The sequence below is a fragment of the Indicator indicator genome, chromosome Z (assembly GCF_027791375.1).
Source record: "Indicator indicator isolate 239-I01 chromosome Z, UM_Iind_1.1, whole genome shotgun sequence".
Lineage (NCBI taxonomy): Eukaryota > Metazoa > Chordata > Aves > Piciformes > Indicatoridae > Indicator > Indicator indicator.
Genome location: NC_072053.1, coordinates 20,707,121 through 20,724,542, shown reverse-complemented (window position 1 = coordinate 20,724,542; position 17,422 = coordinate 20,707,121). Strand labels below are relative to the sequence as shown.

Sequence of the window (17,422 nt, the reverse complement as noted above, 5' to 3'; positions counted from 1 at the left end):
CATATTGTGTCTGTGTGTGTCTGCACACTCCTAGCTTGCGCTAAGTTTGAGGTAGGTTACTTCACAACTGAAAAAGCTGGTCACAGACTCTCAGCAAGCAAATGAGAAGCTAGAAGTGAGAATCTTCTCCCTAGGTAGCTGAAATGTTTTCTTTATGATGAATTTAAGATGAATGATTCTGTCCTTAACTTCTGTCTAGCATTTCCTCACTGAGATGCCCTCAGTCAACAGGAATAATTTGTTAATCCCCTCAATTACCCTATGGTATAAATTACTCTATGGTCAGCATGGGTTTACCAAGGGCAAATCCTGCCTGACAAACCTGGTGGCCTTCTATGAGCAGGTCACAACCTTCATAGATGAGCAACTGATGTCATTTACCTGGACTTGAGCAAAGCCTTCAACACTGTCCTGCACCACATCCTGGTCTCCAAACTGGTGACACATGGGTTTGATGGATAGACCACAAGATGGATAAAGAACTGGCTTGATGGCCGCACCCAAAGAGTGGCTGTCAATGGCTCCATGTCCCAGTGGAGGCCAGTGACAAGTGGAGTCCCTCAGGGCTCAGTCCTGGGACCAGTCTTGTTCAACATCTTTGTTGGTGCCATGGACAGTGGCATCGAGTGCACCCTCAGCAAGTTTGCTGATGACACCAAGCTGTGTGGTGCAGCAGACACGCTGGAGGAAGGGATGGCATCCAGAGGTACCTTGACAGGCTGGAGAGGTGGGCACAAGGCAATCTCATGAGATTCAACAAGACCAAGTGCAAGGTCCTGCATCTGGGTCGAGGCAATCCCAAGCACAAATACAGGCTGGGGAGTGACTGGCTTGAGAGCAGCCCTGAGGAGAGGGACTTGGGGGTGCTGGTGGATGAGAAGCTCAACATGAGCTGTCAATGTGCAGTTGCAGCCCAGAAAGCCAACCAGATCCTGGGCTGCATCAAGAGAAGTGTGGCCAGCAGGTCAAGGGAGGTGATTCCCCCCCTCTACTCTGCTCTGGTGAGACCCCACCTGGAGTACTGCATCCAGTTCTGGAGCCCCTATTACAAGAGGGATATGGACATGCTGGAATGTGTCCAGAGAAGGGCCATGAGGATGATCAGAGGGCTGGAGCACCTCTCCTATGAGGACAGACTGAAAGAGTTGGGGCTGTTCAGTCTGGAGAATAGAAGGCTCCGGGGTGACCTTCTTGTGGCCTTCCAGTATCTGAAGGGGGCCTACAAGAAAGCTGGGGAGGGACTGTTTAGGATATCAGGTAGTGATAGGACTAAGGGGAATGGAATGAAGCTGGAAGTGGGGAGATTCAGGCTGGATGTGAAGAAGAAGTTCTTCACCATGAGAGTGGTGAGAGCCTGGACTGGGTTGTCCAGGGAGGTGGTTGAGGCCTGGAGGTGTTTGCAGCCAGGCTGGATGAGGCTCTGGCCAGCCTGCTGTAGTGTGAGGTGTCCCTGCCCATGGCAGGGGGTTGGAACTAGATGATCCTTGTGGTCCCTACCAACCCTGACTGATTCTATGATTCCATGATTCGATAAAGTATAATTCTTTGAACTCTTATTCGAAGTGTCTGTTAAGTCACTGTGAGTGAATGTAACTAGACTGGAAGAGTGATTTGACAGAAGACTTCAATCTTTCTGACTGCCCATCGGTTTTCAGTGAAAGTAGTGTCTGAACGTAAGTGTCATTGCCTTGTTGACCTTTTTTCAAGTATTTATAGTATCAGTAAAGAGCAGTGACTGGCTGCAATGTAAATCAGTGAAAAATTGAGCCCTTGAAGAAAATCAGGCACTACGTCTCTAGCACAAACCCATAGTGTATCCTCCATTGAGTTGTGATTTGTTTTGAAAATCTGGGGTTTCAAGCCATGGTTAAAAACTGTTATATTCATTATCTACAGGATCTGACATTTCTGGTCCACATCTTTTACCGGTGAGAGCACTCAATGAAGTCTTCATTGGGGAATCTCTTTCATCCAGGTATGTTTGTTGTTGAAGGAGGGCGTAAATGACTTCACTTCTTTTTGTGACATTGCAGTGGAGACTCAGTGACAGTCTTTACTGTCAAATTTCAGTTCTACTCCATGAATATATAACACTGATTATTGTTGCTGATTACAAAGTATATTTTCAGAGATGTAAGCACAGTGATGTTAGTTTCTGGTTTTCTACCTTTCTGTCTGGCCATTCTTTCATTATTCCTGGTCATTTCCTTTCATCTTCATTATTTTACATCTTTCCTGGTTAGTTCTTATGTAATTGAATGCCTTCTATCTTTACAGTGGGCTGAAGATTTAAATATTTGTACTTAAAATACCTCCTCTCCTGCATCTCCTCTTCAATATCATTTCATAAGCTTTTAGCATGACCAAGCAGAAAAAGCTTTTAGCATGACCAGGCAGAAGTAGCTTATAGCATGATCAAGTACTCCTTTTTGTCATCAGAGGCAAAGGTATCAGAAACTTTTGGCAGAAACGTTGTCATTGTGCAAAAAAACCCTTATTTCCTTGTTCTAAGAAATTACTGTCAGTATCACTCCTCTGTGTCCGGGAGCAATGTATACCAATAAAGAGAAAAGCAGGGAAGAATGCTAGGAGGCCTGCCTGGATGAGCAAGGAGCTGCTGGACACACTATCACTTAAAAGGAAGCTCTACAAGAAATGGAGGAAAGGACAGCTGGAATGGAGGGTATATAAGGAAGCTGCCTGAGCAGCAAGAGACCTGGTTAGGAAAGCCAAAGCACAGTTTGAATTGAATCTAGCCAGGGAGGTTAAAGGGAACACTAGGAATTTCTACAGGTATATTAATGGCAAAAAGAAGCCTAGGGAAGGTGTGGGCCCCCTCAGAAAGGAAACAGGTGAAATGGTCACAAGTGACCTGGAAAAGGCTGAGGTTCTCAATGACTTCTTCACCTCAGTCTTCACTGAAAGGTCCTCCAGCCACACTCCTGGAATAGTCATGGAAGCTAATGGCAAGAACCAGAAGGAAGAACTGCCCATCATAAGTGAAGATCAGGTTCGTGATCACCTGAAGAACCTGAAAGTGTTCAAGTCCATGGGACCCGAGGGGATACACCCAGGGGTACTGAGAGAACTGGCAGAGGAGGTTGCTAAACCCCTCTCTATTATATTCCAAAAGTCCTGGCAGTCTGGCGAAGTCCCCACAGACTGGAAAAGGGGAAACATTACTCCCATTTTCAAAAAGGGGAAGAAGAAAGAACCAGGAAACTACAGGCCAGTCAGTCTCACCTCTGTGCCTGGTAAGATCATGGAGCAGATTCTCCTGGAGGCACTACTGAGACAGAAGAATAGTGAAGAGGTGACTGGGTACAGCCAGCATGGCTTCACCAAGGGCAAATCCTGCCTGACAAACCTGGTGGCCTTCTATGAGCAGGTCACAACCTTCATAGATGAGCAACTGATGTCATTTACCTGGACTTGAGCAAAGCCTTCGACACTGTCCCACACCACATCCTGGTCTCCAAACTGGTGACACATGGGTTTGATGGGTGGACCACAAGATGGATAAAGAACTGGCTTGATGGCCGCACCCAAAGAGTGGCTGTCAATGGCTCCATGTCCCAGTGGAGGCCAGTGACAAGTGGAGTCCCTCAGGGCTCAGTCCTGGGACCAGTCTTGTTCAACATCTTTGTTGGTGCCATGGACAGTGGCACTGAGTGCACCCTCAGCAAGTTTGCTGATGACACCAAGCTGTGTGGTGCAGCAGACACACTGGAGGGAAGGGATGGCATCCAGAGGGACCTTGACAGGATGGAGAGGTGGGCACAAGGCAACCTCATGAGGTTCAACAAGACCAAGTGCAAGGTCCTGCATCTGGGTCGAGGCAATCCCAAGCACAAATACAGGCTGGGGAGTGACTGGCTTGAGAGCAGCCCTGAGGAGAGGGACTTGGGGGTGCTAGTGGACAAGAAGCTCAACATGAGCTGTCAATGTGCAGTTGCAGCCCAGAAAGCCAACCAGATCCTGGGCTGCATCAAGAGAAGTGTGGCCAGCAGGTCAAGGGAGGTGATTCTCCCCCTCTACTCTGCTCTGGTGAGACCCCACCTGGAGTACTGCATCCAGTTCTGCGGCTCCTATTACAAGATGGATATGGACATGCTGGAATGTGTCCAGAGAAGGGTCATGAGGATGAACAGAGGGCTGGAGCACCTCTCCTGTGAGGACAGACTGAAAGAGTTGGGGCTGTTCAGTCCGGGGAAGAGAAGGCTCTGAGGTGACCTTATTGTGGCTTTTCAGTATCTGAAGGGGGCCTACAAGAAAGCTGGTGAGGGACTTTTTAGGCTATCAGGTAGTGATAGGACTAGGGGGAATGGAATAAAGCTGGAAGTGGGGAGATTCAGGCTGGACGTGAGGAAGAAGTTCTTCACCATGAGAATGGTGAGAGCCTGGACTGGGTTGTCCTGGGAGGTGGTTGAGGCCCCATCCCTGGAGGTGTTTGCAGCCAGGCTGGATGAGGCTCTGGCCAGCCTGATGTAGTGTGAGGTGTCCCTGCCCATGGCAGGGGGTTGGAACTAGATGATCCTTGTGGTCCCTTCCAACCCTGACTGACTCTATGATTCTAAACAGTGGTACTATCCAGTATTATCCAGGTTACCTTTTGACTGTCCTTTCTGTCCTGAAGATCAATGCATTTCTGCCAGCCAAATAACAAGAAGGAATGTAGGAATGTGATTGGGGCTGTGGGAAAGGAGTTAAAACATGATTCTTGAACATGGTTTGGCCAAACTTTTACTTGTACTTTAGAGTCTTTCTTTATTTGGTATTAAAAAACAATAAGACAAACCAAAGCCACCCAAAACCAAACCAAAACACCCCAAAAGGCCCAACAAACCAGTTTCAGAGTATAACATCATAACACAGAGTGTTTGTACAATGCCTGGAACACTGTGATTGCTGCTAACAACAGTATAAATATTCCATGAGTGCTTTATCCTCTTTCTGGACTGCAGCCTCAGACTGCCAGAAGGAATTAGTCTCAGAGTTACAGTTTTGCTTTCTACTAAATCAGTATTCTAAAATCAATATTCTAAAAATCAATATTCTAAAATGTTTCCTTAATATAGAGTGACAGAGGAACACAGAACTGCTTTACAACACTTTATAATAGCCCCCTCCTTTAGAGTGTCAAAATACATTGTGCTTTTTGATTCCTCTACATCTGAGAAGCATTGAGGGAACACAATTCCTGTAGGAATAGCTCTCTAGTAATAAATGCTGTGTTAACAGAACCTTACACTTGAAGACTTAGATAATGTCACAGAGACAATTCTTCTGTAAGGTTCAAATACATGAGTCTGCTATATATTAAGAGAAAATGACTCTTTAAGTGCTTCTTCTGAGGCCCTATTCTGCTTGTCAGTTAAGAAAACAAGGAAACTGAAAGGAAAAAAACACCTTTCACACACAGCTTGCAAAAAAGAAACTGAATAGAGCTGTGCACCCCTAGTGCTTCTAGTTCTTTTATCTTCCGATCTTCTCAAGAGCGAGTATACAGAATGTTAAAGTGTTTGACACCAGATACTCAAGAGGTGTTTTCCTGGTCTATCCGGACTGGGACATTCATCATCCTAACCAGCTCAGTGAGTTCCTTATACTAAGAAATGTGAAACTTAGTTGTAACAAACACAGTGAATGTGACTTTTTCTTAGGAATGTATCTATTATCTGAAGACTATATTATGCTGTTTGAATTAGGCACTACGAATAGTAGCAACTTTAGTTTGTAAATGTACTCTTGAATATTCTGAAGTTTACAGAGAGAGATTGTCTGGTCTCTTTAGGCCTAACATAAGGAATCCCCTGATACATGAATAATGTCACGCGTAATGGCGATGCGCTCTAAGACTTAGTACACTTGAGTTTTAGGAAGAAAAGAGAGAAATGTAAGCCTGCTGACTTGTAAAACTAAAACTGAAGAATCAGAGTGGGTTTTTAATTACTGAAGTGATCAAGAAATCAGCTTAAAATGGACTGTAGACTGTCTGGCCTTTTAGTATTCCCTGAAGTAATTTTATGAGACCAAATCACAGCATACACATGGGGGTTTTCCAGTAGTTCAGCAATTATACAAGGAAGGTTAATGTATTTGCCGTTTCATTTTTGTAAGTCCAGCAAATTCTGCTTGTATACAAAGCTATTCCCAGATGAACTATGGAGTTCTTTGTGCATAATTTAATATGGAAAGTGGTTGAGAAAAACTGCTTACAAGTTCATGCTGCAAATCACTTTTGTCCACTGTAAACACTGCTATAAAACAATGAATCAAAAGTGGCTGCCAAATTGGAAGCACTGTTCAAAGCCTGTGAAATATTCATCCAGATTTGAAACTAGCCCCTCTAAATTTTTATGTGCCTGATAAGGCTATGTGTTCTGTCTTATGCAGGGAGAACTTTAAGTCCTGCAAACCCAGTTTTAAATTCTCGCTTCATAGGGCCTCCTATTATGAGATATCAGTTGATGATGGTCCTTGGGAAAAACAGAAGAGTTCAGGACTTAATGTATGTACTGGAACAGGATCAAAAGCATGGTAAGTGCATGTTGCTGCTTTGATACAAAACGTTGCTTCAGATAAGCTAGATGGACCTATTCTCCTTAAGCATTTTGTCCATACTGAGACTGTCTTGGGCTGTGGGTAAGTCAGCATGTGCCAGTTACGTCCAAATACGCTCACCGTTGGTGTGGTTCAAGGCTGTTTTAAGTGTATGAGAAGAGCAGTGCACCCCTCACTTCCAGGCATGGAGGGTGGAAGGGTTGAAGTGCTGAGCTATTAAGACAGATGTTTACCTTAGGTGTAATTTTGGTGAAAGAGGACATTCCACATATGGAGGTGAATGATTTGGGGTAGTCGGGGACAGAGATTGTGCTCTGACTTGCAGAGTATGTTGGAGAGATATCTGAACTACTCATGTTGCTAAGATAAAAATAGTTAAATGAAGTAGCTCAGAAAACTCCTAAGCTCTAAGAAGAATGGGAAATCATGTACTTGGAAACAGTGTTAAGTGTTCTCTGGCACATCTACTGTCCATTCTCCTTCCAAGCCTTTTGCCTCTTTCAGGCTTAACTAAAAGGGCTCAGACTTTTTGCCAGAATATTCCTCTTAAAGATGGGCATCCAAACAGAGCTATGCTAGCTTAATCAAAGGCATAACTTACCTTAACTTCAGTTTAAACTAGTAGTAGTACTGCATGTAAATCTAATCAATTTAGCCTTGAGATGTGAGTGACACGTACAGTGAGAGCCTCTTTCATTTGGAAATCTGCTTATAGTTTAAAATTGTACAACAGGCCCTGGATTTGTGTGGCAGGCTAAGATGAATTAAGACTGAAGCTTTTAATGAAATTTAAAAAAATGAATATTCATGCTGTAACCAGGGTTACTGGGTTTTATTCTTCATTGTAATTCAGAATTTTGTATTCAGTCAGCATAACTTGGTCCTGGAGGCTGCCAAGGATGAAACTGGCATACAGCTACCAGGGGAACTTTCCTAGTGCTCAGTACTTTGGGAATGTACAGTTTTAGTTCAAAGTTGTTCTTGGGTATTTCATTGCTTATATACTCTGTATTGAGCAGTCCTAGAAGCAGGGACTGAACTCCAGGGTTGCCCATTTCCATTGCTGTAATCACTGTGTGCTGCTGGACTCCTCTAAACTGAGGCCAAGCCTCAGGGGAGTGATGTTCTTAGCCTGTAGTTTACCAGCTCTTCTCAGATTTCACACCTCCTAGAACCAAGAGGCATTTGAATGTCCAAGTACTTCCTGCAGCTGCCAAAACTTGCATAAAAGGATATCTAAATGAGAGAGAGAACCATTTCAAAGTATGCATCCTCAGTTCCTTGCTCAGTTTCATCTGCTCAGGCTTGCTGGTGGGCATAAGAGAGAACCTTGGACCACCACCCTTAGCAGCACTGTAGTCTGTAAAGATGTATAGTGGATATTCTGTTGCAGTCTGAGATACTTAACTGCCATGACAGAAGTCCTGGACTGAGCGTTTTAAAGCTATATTGAGACCTGCGCAGTTGAGCTGTTCTCAGTATTGCTACACAGAGACTGTGATCAGTACCTAATCCCTTTTTTTATCCTGTGAAAGAGACTTTTATTGGAGTTTAGACTTGGTTCAGACTGAGCCTTCATGTTGACTTGCTGTGCATCCAAATGTGGCAAAAGTGTCTGATCTGACTGTTCCTTTTCTGTATATACTGACACTTGTGAGATTCAAGCCCACACCTTAGGGTAAGAACAAGAAGACATATTTGTAATGAAATGTTAGCTCCCATAAATGAGAACTAACAGTAGGAATTAATTAGCAAGAGGTGGACAGAAGGGATAAGAACACACACAATCTGTACAATGTCATGTTTCAGTGTTTTTTTAATGCAAACTTAAATCAGCAATTCTTCAGGTTTTAGGGCAGGAGGATTAATGGTAAGGAGACTACATCCTATGTGTCATGCTCTTCTTTCCTGAAGATTTCACTTTATTACTAAGATTTACAAACCTATAGGTAGATGTCAAACCAAGAGTCAATTTAAAGCATTTTTTTTTTAAAGCAACTGATGTCAGCTCACACTTAATAGCATTTTTTGTTTTATTTTCTTCCTGAATGTTAAACATAGTTATCTGTCTGAAAGATTTTTTAGTTTGTTTTGGTTTTGGTTTTCTCCCATCTTTGTATTCCTTAGCAAACAAGACTTCTATTTTTCTGTCTAGGTCCTATAATATTAACAAGGTAGCACATCAAGCTGTTGAAGAGATCCTTAAGATTGGTGAGTGAACAGTGTGGCATTACTGGTTGAGTTTATATAAAGATAATCTTAGCTCACTGAGGCTCTTTCTCTTGAAACAGGCAAAAAACATGGAAGTTTGAATTTGCCATTGAACATGGAATTAGTACAAAAAGGTTAGTGAAAAAGGCATCGTTTCTTTAAGACATCTTAGCTTTGACTGGGTCATTTTGTCTGTACTCTTAATACTCAGCACTGCTTTCAGTATTTCAGTGCTCTTGCAATATTAGTCTTTCTTGCAAACATTATTTAGCCACATTTGGTAAAAAATGTCTGACTTCATATGAAAGCACTTACTTAGATTTTCGTATTTTTGTTTTAGATTTTAGACACTTTAATAACCTGAAGAGAGCTATTGAGTGTTGAGTGTTTGTCATGCAGTAGAACTGAAAGCAATCTTGAGTGAATTTTTATTTTTTTTGGCAGATGAATCTTCCCTCTCAGGGAATCTGGTTTTTCTTAGGGGAATCTGTGTTTTTGAGAATAATTTAATTTTCTCTTGAAAACCTAATGGATAATTTCTCTATTTACAGTAACAAATGATTATAATGAGTCCTTGCTCTACAGTCCAGAAGAGCCAAAGATGTTTTTCAGTGTTCGGGAACCTATTGTAAACAGAGTTTTTTCAAGTAGCCGGCAGCGTGGTTTCTCTTCAAAGTAAGTGTCTGCTGTAAGAGTCACTACAGATTTAATTCATTCTCTGTATTTGTCAAAGTATGAGTGATCCAGGAGTTGCTCTTGAAGTGTTTTCAACATCCAGTTTGAGGGGTTTGAGTGTTATCAGAACAGGAAGAAAATATTTCCAAGTTGTGTTATGCCTTTCATTTAGGCTGCAGGAGACAAGACCAAGCAGGGTAGATCTAGTTTTTGTCCTCAGATACCATCAGAGGGTTACAGAGGTGACCAAGTTAAAATGTTTTCAGAGCAGAATATGAGGCAATACATATGACATGATAGGATCTGGGGGTCTGATAAAAAAAAGGAAATTTTTTTTCACAGTGAGAATGGTCAGGCAGTATAACAGGACATCTAAAGTAGTGCTATTACTGTCCTTGGAGACGCTAAGAACTTGAGTGGACAAGGCCCTAAGCAACCTAAGCCGTCTTTGAAGACTTGCTTCGAGTGAGAGATTGGACTAGATGCACCTCCAACTTATAAATGGTTTGATAGTTCAGTCATTTTAACTTATGAAATGTTTAGATTAGATATTAGGGAAAAAAATCTTCACCAAAAGGATTATCAAGCATGGAAACTGGCTGTCCAGTGAAGTGGTGGAGTCACTACACCTAGAGGCATTTTAATGACATGTAAGTGTGGCACTGAGGGACACAGTTTAGTGGTGGACTTGGCAGTGTTGGCTTCATGGTTGCACTCCATGATCTTAAAGGTCTTTTCCAACCTAAATAATTCTATGGCTGATTTTTCTGGAACATGCCACAATTAAATATAAAAGCACACAACTGTTAGTTTTATGTTCAGAATTACTACAGTATTTCAGTGTTAATTAGATACTAATTCAGCCTTTTATGTCAGATGTCTAAAGGAGCTCTGTCTCAACTGAGACCCAGATTCTGCTCCTTTTGAGCCACATCAGTGTTTCAACAATGTTTTACGACTTAGTAATAAAGGATATCTCTGGCTACTGTGACTAAATATTAAAATATTAGATCCCCATTGTGTATGGATCATGGCTTTAAACATTTATTGCTTCTTAGTCATTTGGATCTGTGAGTTCTTAAGTGAGTAAATATTAAGAGGTGGTGAGAGGTTCAAGTAAGATAAATTCCAGTAAATGCATTTTGAAAGGTAAGTGAAGAGAAAGATGGTTGGTAGCTTTATTCTGCCTTCTGCAGCTCTTAAAGAACTGCCTGAAATTTCATGAGCTAAATTTATCAGCTTAAAGATACAAACTATAATATTGACAGTAACAGGCTGCAAAACATATTTATGGTGTTGCCCAGCAAGCATTCTTGTCTTGAGCTTTGTGCTTGCGATTACTTACCCTTCTTTCTGTGAATGGTTCATGTAAGAGATATGTAACAGACTATATTAACATCCAGATTATATTAATCCCAAGCATTGCTAGTTGAAACTGCATGTTTCACTTAACGTGAAGACTATATATTAGTATCGTAAATTATTTGAGAACTATTTTTGTGAAAGGTTAAGTAAATCACTGTTAAATGGGATTGTGAGTAGTTTTATTTAAAGAATATGCCTCAAGTCCAGCTTTCATTATAAAGTGTTATGTTATAGGCAGTTCTCTGAATGATGAGACAACAGCCTCTGTTTGAACAAGTCCTTCAGTCCTTTCTGGATGCTTTGCTGAGTCTATACAAAGTACTGATAGGTTGGAGGATTCTAAATCCATCCATCCTTCCATGATAAATTCTTCTCCAAGTACGCTGCCATGTGATTAGGCCATTTACTGACCCACACAAAGGAATGACCAAGAAGCAGTCCTAAGATGAGTGCTTTTGTGAAATAGTTAATTTTTAAAAGCTGTTTTCTGAAAACTCTTTCTTTGGGGTTTTGCAGGGTCTGTGTTCGTTCCCGTTGTTGGGATGCTTGTATGGTTGTAGATGGAGGAACATCTTTTGAGTTCAATGATGGGGCGATAGCTTCAATAATGATCGACAAAGAGGACGCACTGTGCACTGTTCTGCTGGAAGAATGAAGAACTCTAGTGTCTCCTGCTGAAACAATTTTGGATCCAGAGAGGGAATTCCTGGGGATATGCAGCACATCACAATGCTGCACTATATTGGAAATTGGCCTTTTTGGGTGCAAAAGCATTTGTAGGACACTTGAGATGCTTTTCATTCCTTTGGGTTGTGGAAACCTTAGCCTGATAATTCTTTTGTATCTGGTTAGAAATGTATCTGAAGTCTTCTTCTCTGATTTCAGTTAAAATTTATTTTAACCTATAAGGCAAACATGAAAGACCATCTTTTTCAACACAGGTAAATGGGTTCAAGTATTAAGTCAGTAGCAGTAAATATTCAGATGTACATTTTTTTAGTAACAGTCTGGGACTGATAAATCTAAACACCTTCATACATTCACTTTTGTAGAAAAGTTGACTGTCAATCTAGCAATTAGATGAAAGGACACATAGATTTTGGTAAATCCTGATGCTGATGTAATAGAAATGGAAATACAAAACTTTTGTATGCTTTTCAAAAATTTTGCAACTTTGTAGTTTCATACAACTTGTGACAATTTTTTTTGCTCTTCCAGCATTTTTTCTACTTTATAGATTTACATATAAAGTAAAAGTCTGTTCTAATCACATCTTTAATGAAGTAGCTCTTTTCTTTTTGGCCAGGGAGGTACCTGAAACCCAAGGGTTTTCCTGATCCCATTAATAGGAATATACAAACTATAGAAATCTGTTAAAAGTAAGAAATAGCTTGTTCGCTGAATGAATTGGCAGGCTAGCAGGTGTTCAGTCACAACAGTGTGTGTAGGTTGCTATCATTAAGAAAGCTATTTGGCCTTACTAGGTTGAATGGTTTGGAATTTCAGGTTCTGAGTTTCTTTATAATTGAAGAAGAATATGATATGCTGGGTGCTAGTAGTTGGAATACAAATTAATACCTATGTGTTCCTGTGTGGCCTGCATAAGGTGATTCTGTTTTGGCAAGGGGGTTGGACTATATGATTCTGTGTCTCCCCACTATATATTTTACACATTTCCAATCCTATGCCGAATTTTTGAATTCCAACATATTAATTTTCACTTTCCATGCCTCTGATCATGTGTTAGGTAAGCAAGTTGATAATGGAAAGAAAAATTCATTATAGAAAGGCAAGTGTTTTTTTGGATAATATTTTAAACTGTGAACTGTGACTGCCTTTGAAAGTCTTGTGCTGTGCAACTGCATAGAGGGTACAGAATTAGATGAAGTAAAGACTCTACAGCAGCAGCTCTTCTATTACATGACTTGAAACAAATGTGTTTTGTCCTGCCTACTACAGATCTATTTCCAGAAGTGAGTTTTCTTCAAACTACTTTTGAATGAAGACGTCTGTAGCAGATGTTCTTGGGTCTGATGGAAATGTTCTCCAGAATGGCCAATTTGCTAAACACAAAAGCTAAACTGATCTTTACAGGTAGAAGAATCATAGAATCATAGAATCATGGAATCAAGAAGGCTGGAAGAGACCTCAAAGATCATCGAGTCCAACCTGTCACCCTAAACCTCATGACTATCTAAACCATGGCACCAAGTGCCACGTCCAATCCCCTCTTGAACACCTGCAGGGATGGTGACTCCACCACCTCCCTGGGCAGCACATTCCAATGGCCAACCACCCTCTCTGTGCAGAACTTTCTCCTCACCTCCAGCCTAAACCTCCCCTGGCACAGCTTGAGACTGTGTCCTCTTGTTCTGGTGCTGGTTGCCTGGGAGAAGAGACCAACCCCCTCCTGGCTACAACCTCCCTTCAGGTAGTTGTAGACAGCAATGAGGTCACCCCTGAGCCTCCTCTTCTCCAGGCTAAACAGTCCCAGTTCCCTCAGCCTCTCCTCATAGGGCTTGTGCTCAAGGCCTCTCCCCAGCCTCGTTGCCCTTCTCTGGACATGCTCCAGCAATTCAACATCTTTCCTAAACTGAGGTGCCCAGAACTGGACACAGTACTCAAGGTGTGGCCTAACCAGTGCTGTGTACAGGGGTACAATGACCTCCCTGCTCCTGCTGGCCAAACTATGCCTGATGCAGGCCAGGATGCCATTGGCTCTCTTGGCCACCTGGGCCACTGCTGGCTCATGTTCAGGCGCCTGTCAACCAGTACCCCCAGGGCCCTTTCCACCTGGCTGCTCTCCAGCCACTCTGACCCCAGCCTGTAGCTCTGCATGGGGTTGTTGTGGCCAAAGTGCAGCACCCGGCACTTGGATTTGTTGAATGCCATCCTGTTGGACTCTGCCCATCTGTCCAGCCTGTCAAGGTCCCTCTGCAGAGCCCTTCTACCTTCTAACAGATCAACACCTGCTCCCAGCTTGGTGTCATCTGCAAATTTACTGAAGATGGACTCAATCCCCTCATCCAGATCATCAGTAAAGATATTGAACAGGATGGGGCCCAGCACTGATCCCTGGGGGACACCATTAGTGACAGGCTGCCAGCTGGATGTGGCACCATTCACCACCACTCTCTGGGCTCGGCCCTCCAGCCAGTTCCTAACCCAGCGCAGAGTGCTGCTGTCCAAGCCACAAGCTGCCAGTTTGGCCAAGAGTTTGCTGTGGGGGACAGTGTCAAAGGCCTTGCTGAAGTCCAGGTAGACTACATCCACAGCCTTTCCCACGTCCACCAGGCTGGTCACCTGACCATAGAAGGAGATCAGGTTGGTGAGGCAGGACCTGCCCTTCCTAAATCCATGTTGGCTGGGCCTGATTCCTTGGCTATCCTGTAGGTGCGCAGTGATTGCCCCCAAGACAATCTGCTCCATGATTTTCCCTGGCACTGAGGTCAGGCTGACGGGCCTGTAGTTCCCAGGTTCTTCTGTCCATCCCTTCTTGTGGATGGGCATCACATTGGCCAGTTTCCAGTCTTCTGGGCCCTCTCCAGTGAGCGAGGACTGGTGGAAAATGATGGAGAGAGGCTTGGCCAGCTCATCTGCCAGCTCTTTCAGCACCCTAGGATGTATCCCATCAGGTCCCATGGACTTGTGAATATCCAAGTGACTCAACAAGTCTCGAACTAATTCCACATGGATTTCAGGAGTACAACACTGCTCCTTGACCCCATCGACCAGCTCAGGAGGCCAGTTATCCTGAAGTCCTCCTGCCTTACTGTTGAAAATGGAGGCAAAGAAGGTATTTAGAATCTCAGCCTTCTCCTCACCCTTAGTTACAATGTTACCCTCCACGTCCAGTAAAGAGTGGAGGCTCCTCTTGCCCCTCTTTTTAGCATTAATATATTTATAAAAATGCTTTTTGTTGTCCTTCACGGAAGCGGCCAGTTTAATTTCTAAGAAGTGGATAAAGAATTTTTTCCTTCTATAAAAGTGTATTCACTCTAAACCAGAATTTAAGAGGAAATTGATTTCACCAAACCATTCATTTCTAGGAAAATGTGGTAGTGATGGAACTTTTTGAATAAGCTGTCACTCTTGGTGTACTTTTCACCTTTTAAATGTGCTGCAGAATGAGTCAACACTATCTGCTTGAGTTACCTCGACTGCAGACCACAGGGAAAAAATCAAAAGTTCAGGAACTACCAGAAGAAAACTTTTAATGTCTAAAAGAATCTGCAAAACTGGTCTACAGGTAAAGATGCAAAAGGCTAATCTTTCATTAAAGATGGCTGAACAGAGACAAGGGTGTTGTAGTTATTCCACCTATAACCAGCTTGTGTGACTCCGACTAGTGCACTAGTCGAGATGCTGTTACGGTAACAAACCACACACTAATGCCATTAGCTCTAATTTATGACTTTACAACTGTGTTTACATCAAAATTTTAGGTATTGAAAGTGTCCTTGAATACCTGCATAGGCCAATTTATAGCAGAAACCAAGTTCCCTATTTATTTACGGAGACTTGTGTGCTGCAGTGTTTTAATGGAGACAGATTAGGCATCTCAAAGAAAACTGTGATTCCTTATTACGAATAGGAATCATAAAGTTAAAAGGCAGTATTCTCAGGCCCTACAGATACAATATACCATCTGGTTTAGTGAGATTTCCGTCAAACTCTTAACATAGCAAAATGGAAACTTGACCAACTCATGAGTGTCCTCTACTGGTTTTGTCTGTTTAATTGCATATCTGTTGAAGCATTTACTGGTGAATGCTTGGTTTAAATAATTAGGATGATTCAGAGATCTATAATAGATAAACAATAAGCAGCTACCTATTTTAATTAAAGATTGTAGAATCCTTTATTACAAAGGACTGCAGTACAGACACCTTAACCTGATAGACAGTATTCTGTGACAGGACTAAGTATTGGCTTAACAGTGATTTAATATGCCTGGACCAGCAGTGAACTGTGCACGTGTTCTACCCACTGAATCAAATCCATGGTCTTTTCATTTAGTGCCAGTCTGCACTGTGTTCTGTAAAACTAGACCTGACCTGTCATTCTTTGTTTTTTTTTTTGTTTTTTTTTTTTAAAGTGTTTATACATTGTGTAATAAAAACGTAAAACTTAAGATAATGAAGCTGTCCTGTGTCATATTTCAAAACTGTTTCATGTGCTCACCATCTTCTCACTTTCTGTGCAGTTTGTTTTAATAATGGTTTTTAAGACTTCAAGCAAGTGCAGAGACTATAGACATTGCAGTTCTTGGTATGAGTTGCCTGGAACTACCAAATAGTTTAAATTGGGAAAAGGTCAGTGGTGCATCTTAGCCAGAGGACTTCCATTATGTCCTTTACATCTGCATCATAACTAAGACCTGCAATAGAAAGGTTTGTTCTCTTCCAACACTGAACTTTAATACTATTAATATTCAATAGACTTTCACATGCTAAATGTATTGGTGATGACACCATGTCCTGTAAAAAATTGTTTAGACGTTACTTGGACAGATTTCCTTTTTTTTTTTTAAACCCATTACATAAAGGCAAGTCAGGCAAAGTATTATCCCACCCATCAGTCATTTTGTACAATATATTGATTCCTTAGATCTTTATTAAATGCAGAAGTTGTATGAGGTTACATTGTGCATAGAGAATAGAATTAACAATAGTACTGTGCTGTAAAGATGTACCCTTTTCCTTAAACTAAGTTAAGGCATAAGCCCAAGGCTGCAAACTGTGAAGCAGCAGAATATCCAGTATCCTCTGTCCTCCAGTCACTCCTTTACTTCAGCTTTCAAAAGATGTATCACCCATTAACTTGTCTTTAAGGGGCACAAGCCCATTAGTGACTCAGGTGTTGCTTACATTGTTAAATTTAATAAAAATCAAAACAACTTACAACACATTAATAACATAATGCTGTATTTGCTATACTATAGGCAGTAAAGTATCAAATTCTAGTACTCATACAATGTTTCCACAGTGATTAATCTGTTCTGTTCTACCAAGTAGTATTCCCAAACTCTTCTTCACATCGAGATGGGAAACACTATGCTTAATGCCACAGCCCTACATTATTGCTGTAGGCTAACCTTAAATACCCATGAACAAATTCACCACCTGCTTGCCTACTGCATTCATGGGAACAACAGCAGTACATTCATGCTCCAGACATGGTACAAGTTTTGCCCTAGGCCTTCTCAACTAATGCTTATACTTGCTGGAACATTCCGGGCTTATGGCTAAAGGACCCTGATCATAAACCCAGATCAAACGTAAATCAGGGGTTTCTTTTAAGTTAGCTTGCTTTTCATATGACTTAAAAAGCATCCCAACACTAGACGTGTTACAGATATAAGAAGTGAAATATTACAACCATAAGGTATTATAAGAGAAATCTATGTCACTTAATAGTACCGAAGCATCTCTTTCTGTCAGCACTTTATGCTGCAGTCCCAGGTCTTGGTTGTTAGTTTGAGATCTAAAACCCTTTGAGCCCTCCACCTGCAAGATTTCTGCCAATCTCTCAGTTGCTGTTGAAAGGTCTTACTCTTTAAGGAAAGTAAGGGAACATTTTTAAGAAGTTTTATCTGAGATCAAGC

General features: G+C 41.8%; 1 protein-coding gene across 1 annotated transcript in view; it reads left to right on the top strand.

Annotated features, from left to right (window-relative positions):
- Positions 1–11,470, top strand: part of NADK2 (NAD kinase 2, mitochondrial) — a 39,944-nt gene extending 28,474 nt beyond the window's left edge. The window contains exons 7-12 of the mRNA XM_054397532.1: positions 1,897–1,975; positions 6,397–6,540; positions 8,720–8,775; positions 8,856–8,909; positions 9,327–9,450; positions 11,332–11,470. Of these exons, the coding sequence (XP_054253507.1) occupies positions 1,897–1,975; positions 6,397–6,540; positions 8,720–8,775; positions 8,856–8,909; positions 9,327–9,450; positions 11,332–11,470 (596 nt within the window). The remainder of the gene's footprint in view (positions 1–1,896; positions 1,976–6,396; positions 6,541–8,719; positions 8,776–8,855; positions 8,910–9,326; positions 9,451–11,331) is intronic.
- The last annotated feature ends 5,952 nt before the right edge of the window (positions 11,471–17,422 follow it).